The sequence below is a fragment of the Lactuca sativa genome, chromosome 3 (assembly GCF_002870075.4).
Source record: "Lactuca sativa cultivar Salinas chromosome 3, Lsat_Salinas_v11, whole genome shotgun sequence".
Lineage (NCBI taxonomy): Eukaryota > Viridiplantae > Streptophyta > Magnoliopsida > Asterales > Asteraceae > Lactuca > Lactuca sativa.
In genome coordinates, this window is record NC_056625.2 from 91,704,556 (window position 1) to 91,709,302 (window position 4,747).

The following is a 4,747-nucleotide window of genomic DNA, read 5'->3' on the forward strand; positions in this document are numbered from 1 at the left end:
ACACACCAATGAAAAACCGGATAAACAACAACAAAATCGAACATGTAATTTGCATGTTCAGTTACATGTTCGATTGCTTAGTTTATTTGAGAAAGCCTTTTAAAAGATTTTAAACTGTTGTAGACCACTATAAATACCACTATAAATATGAGAAGACACACATAAGGTATCACATTTAAATTTGAAAAATCGTATTTCTTGTCATTAAGATATAACATTTTATTTCTCTGATAATGTATTTTCACCGAATCTCAAAATAAGAGATTTACATAAATATTAATAGTAAATTAGATGGTCGAATATGTTGTTACTCCTTTAGCGGTTTTACGTATTACCATGTTAATTTGTCTTGAAAAAAAATCAACTCGAAGACAGGGCCGGTCCTGAGGATTCAGATGCCTAGGACGAACCGAAAAAAAAGGCCCTTAACCCTAACATGTAACGAATTAAAATACATAAAGTATTTTAAAAGAACGACAATAAACTCTATAACCATAAACAAAGCAAAATCATAGTATTTTAATGAGTAATTACATATGGTATATCTAACTAATGACTTGTGAAGCTCTCTTAACATTAACATTACTAATAGCAAATAGGTTGATCAAGTTTTCGTAGTCTATACTCTAAGATTTTGTTCTCAGTGGATAAGTTTATGTTTTACTTTATTGACAATGAGTTAAATGTGCGATAAAAAAAAAACCACAAAAGCATACAAGTCCAATACTTTTAAGTTTGAAAATAACATTAAGTTTATTAAAATACAAATAGTGATGTTTAAAAAAAACTTAATTGCAATTTTAATAATATAGTTTTTAACCTTTTCTAATTAATTTTATTATTATAAAATTACAACAAATGTTGATGAATTAATTAATCGGATCAGTTTGAGTTTTGATTTACGATCAAACAGTTTTAACTATTTCCAATTGAGAACTCATAACTTAAAGTAAAATCAGTTGCTTTTATTTAAAGAGACAAATTATATTCGTTTGTTAAATCCAGGAACCTCACATTCATAGTATTTGTTGGACTACGGATATGAGATAATAGAAAAAAAATAAAAAAAAAGTTGGGCCCCATAAAAAATTGGGCCCTGTGCACAAGCCCCTATTGCCCACCCTTATAATCGGTCATGCTCGAAGAATGAAATTTAAGACGGGTCAATGAATCTGAAGATGAAGCATAGACCAATCTTTCGACGTTGAAACCTATGAAAAATGAACAAAAAAACACGAAGGAAACCAAAGACGAGTGGAGAGGTGACCGCAAATAAGGTAAAGTCATCTGTAATTTCAACTAAAAAATGATTTTTTTTTAGTGGAAGACGAAACAGAAGGCGAGATGACGAAACCACAAATAAGGAGACGGAACCAAATGCGTATTTTACCACCTACGAAGAAACCGAAAATAAAATAGCCTCATCAATAGTTTTAACTATCAAATAAAAATTCTTTAAATAAATTTGATTAAATTTTGTAATTATCTCAACTAAAACCACTTCAAAAGCAAAGGGTTTATAAACACTCATGATTGGTTTACGCTGTTGACACCAAAACTTCGCCTCCATCCCATCCGTCCTGGTTTACTTTTCGGTATAAAGGCCATCGACATCGACAGACGACACAACTAAGGCTGGCTTCCCCTTCCTCGTTGCTGCCGTTTTTCTACTTCTTTTACCCACAACACATCTAGTCTTCTGAACTTGTCTTTGCTAAATGACTCTATCTCCCAATCCTCCATTCTCGTGCGGTAAGTATACAAAATTCTAACTTTTTTTTTTTAAAAAAAAAAAAAAAAAATCTAATTAGTGTATTGAGAACCCAATGTACGAATTGTGATTGTGAATTTGTTTGAACAAAGTTTATGGCTGCATTATTAACCTAATTTGTGATTTTGTTAATTGTTGGAACAGAGGAAACTTGGATTTCTTTGTTAGATACCTAATTGTGTAGAAGTCAGTTAGCTGACTAATTGTTAGTCAATTTAGTGATTTTTTCAATGTTAGTTTTCGTCAAGCAAAACACATATCTTGTAGATATAATTCATTATGGGAATTTTGTTGTTACAGTGGAGAAGTACCAACCTTATGGGGAATTGTAGAATTTGGTTGGTTTGTTTTGTATGTCCTTATTGTTGCATTATATTCCATTGCAGGTATTATGGAGATAATACGAATGCTTAATGATCTTTTCATATCTACAAGAAAAGATGCAGCTGATGTAGAACGCGACAGATTAAGCAGCTTGCCAGATGAACTAATCCATAAAATCCTATCTTTCATTAACATCAAAGATGCTATTAGCACTAGTGTATTGTCATCTAGATGGAGGTTTATCTGGACTTCAATGCCCTCTCTGAAGTTCGAGAATCTCAATAATGAGCGCTACTTTTCCAGTTTTATTTATAATGTTCTCTCACACCGTAATAATCAAGTAAATTATTCAGTCAATCTCGTTCTTGGGAGAACAGTTAGGGACAATGAATCTGGTACAAGAATTCTCAGCTGCAAATTCTCTCACAATCTCCAACAACTAAGTGTTACACGTTTGCCTGGAGGGAATATAGTTGAATGCCCATATTCCATTATTGCGACACCAAAGTGGGACCTCCCAGCTTTAACGACTTTGCATCTTCACCAAGTCGAACTGTCTGATTATGATGATATCGGTTTTTTCTCTAAGTGCACCAACTTGAAAAACCTCTCCTTGAACCGGTGCAGAATGACGGAAACCAAAGTTTTAAATATCTGTCTTCCTGGACTTTCTGATCTTACACTTGTATCTACACCCCCGGATATGGAATTAGAGGAGGTTGTGAATGTGGTTACACCTCAACTCAAGAATCTCACAATTATAAGGTGCGAAGGGGAGCATCTGATTTCTGCACCTGGGCTTACCTCCTTGGTCATAGAAGGTTCTCAGCCTTGGTATGTTTCTACACCATCAGGTTTCCATTCTTTGGAGAAGGTTGAACTCTTTATGTACGATCCATTCAAAGCAGATATTCATAGAATAGTTTGTTTGCTTCAACAACTCCAAAGTGTCAAGTTTCTTACACTTAATTTGGGGATTCTCAAGGTATTTGTCATTGATATTGTTTATCTTCTGCATCTTACCAAGATCTTTAATCTGGAGTATGGAAAATACTCTTGTATATACACACACATGGTTACGAAGATTGCATTAAACTATATCTAATTTCCTTTTGTGTTATCTTTTGCAGCGTCTCTTTTCACAAAGGAAGGTAGATCAAGAGTTCTTGCACCCCCTCCATAGTTTTATGTTCTCTCTCTCTCTCTCTGTGTACACACACTTGGGTAGTTTATTTTGATAATCACAAATATTGTGTGAGTGTAAGAATGAATATAGAGCATAGATCAAAAGAATCAATGGTTTTGATGAGAATCGCAATTACTTAGCCATAACTAAATCTATTTAATTTAGGAAGGTCCGCAATACTCAAAGCTTTTGCGTTTACTAACAGTGATCTATATGACTATATGTAATTTTCTGCAGAGTCTATCTTCATCGATGAAACTAGTCCCACATAAAGCTTTTGCGTTTACTAACACAAAGATTTTGAAGTTTACAACAAAACCTGTAGAAAAGGTATACCTGGAGGTGCAAGCACAAGAGAGGGTAACTACTTGTACTGAAGTAAAAAACGATGATGATGTTTCTCCAAGTGCCATCTTCCCAATGATCTCATGTGAGGTATTTACACAGTGCCAATATAATATTCGGTTCATCCTTTTTCCTAGTTTATGCAGTACGACAAGCATAACCATACCAAAATATGCAACATTGTAACATGAACCGGTTACATTACAAAAACATGAAGTTTATGTGATCATGAAAACGTTGCAGGAGATTACAGCAATGGAGGATATGGCATCAGCACAAGTATTTGTGAAACAATTGGGGATATTGGTAAAGGAGTGTAAAGAAAATAGAAATAGCGATATTGACAAGGCTCGGATGGATGTACATAGCAAACCATACGTTGAGATGCACTGGGCGTGGGAATTACAATGGAACCTTGGGACATTGATGGCTGTGTTTAGGCATGAGAAAATTAATGCAAAAGTAGATAATTTTCTCATGATGGCACAAATTAAGCAAAAGTATACTAATATGCATGGTTGCACAGCATGCATGATCCACCCCATTATTACATGGTTGCACGAAATGCGTGCATTGTTTGATCGCATTGAAGAATTGATAACTCAGCTGTCTGCATCAAAGAGGGCTGTAATGCTACCATTTTTTTTGAGTTTGTGTGAAGATGCCGCCATGCTCACGATTAATATGTTGGGATGGATTAAGACCATAAAGTAAACTTGAGACGAATGCACTTAGTATTTAGTATTAATTTGTATGTTGGGATTATACTGTGCTGCTAAAAATCAAGATTTATGGGTGATTGGTTTCAATTATTTTCCTGGATGTTATTTGAAAATTTAATTTAAACATCAAGTATTGTTTTTATTAGAAATTAATTTCATCATTAGTGAGAATGAGAAAATTTTATATAATATTGCATCATAAGTGAAAATTAAATACCAAAAAAAATAATAAACAATATGATAAAACCAATTTCATCATTAGTGAGGATGAGATGTCTCATGCCAACCGAGATTTTGTTCTTTGAGGGTTTCTCCCCCAAAACGTAGTGGCCTCCATTTTTGTTTGTGTTTAGTTTTATGGAAAACTACATAAAAGTCTTTATATATATATATATATAT

At 33.7% G+C, this 4,747-nt stretch overlaps 1 protein-coding gene across 1 annotated transcript; it reads left to right on the plus strand.

Annotated features, from left to right (window-relative positions):
- Positions 1-1,537: 1,537 nt before the first annotated feature.
- On the plus strand, positions 1,538-4,438 carry LOC111909140 (putative FBD-associated F-box protein At5g56820). The gene is made up of 5 exons (XM_042900505.2): positions 1,538-1,752; positions 2,158-3,080; positions 3,226-3,246; positions 3,519-3,716; positions 3,870-4,438. Exons 1-5 carry the CDS (start codon positions 1,719-1,721, stop codon positions 4,338-4,340), a joined length of 1,647 nt encoding a protein of 548 aa, XP_042756439.1. The 5' UTR covers positions 1,538-1,718; the 3' UTR covers positions 4,341-4,438.
- The last annotated feature ends 309 nt before the right edge of the window (positions 4,439-4,747 follow it).

Excerpts from the sequence above, each read along its gene's own strand:
- LOC111909140 (XM_042900505.2), top strand. The coding sequence starts at position 1,719 with ATGACTCTATCTCCCAATCCTCCATTCTCGTGCG. Across the intron at positions 3,081-3,225 it reads TTAATTTGGGGATTCTCAAG|CGTCTCTTTTCACAAAGGAA; the intron begins GTATTTGTCATT and ends TATCTTTTGCAG. Across the intron at positions 3,717-3,869 it reads TCCCAATGATCTCATGTGAG|GAGATTACAGCAATGGAGGA; the intron begins GTATTTACACAG and ends AAAACGTTGCAG.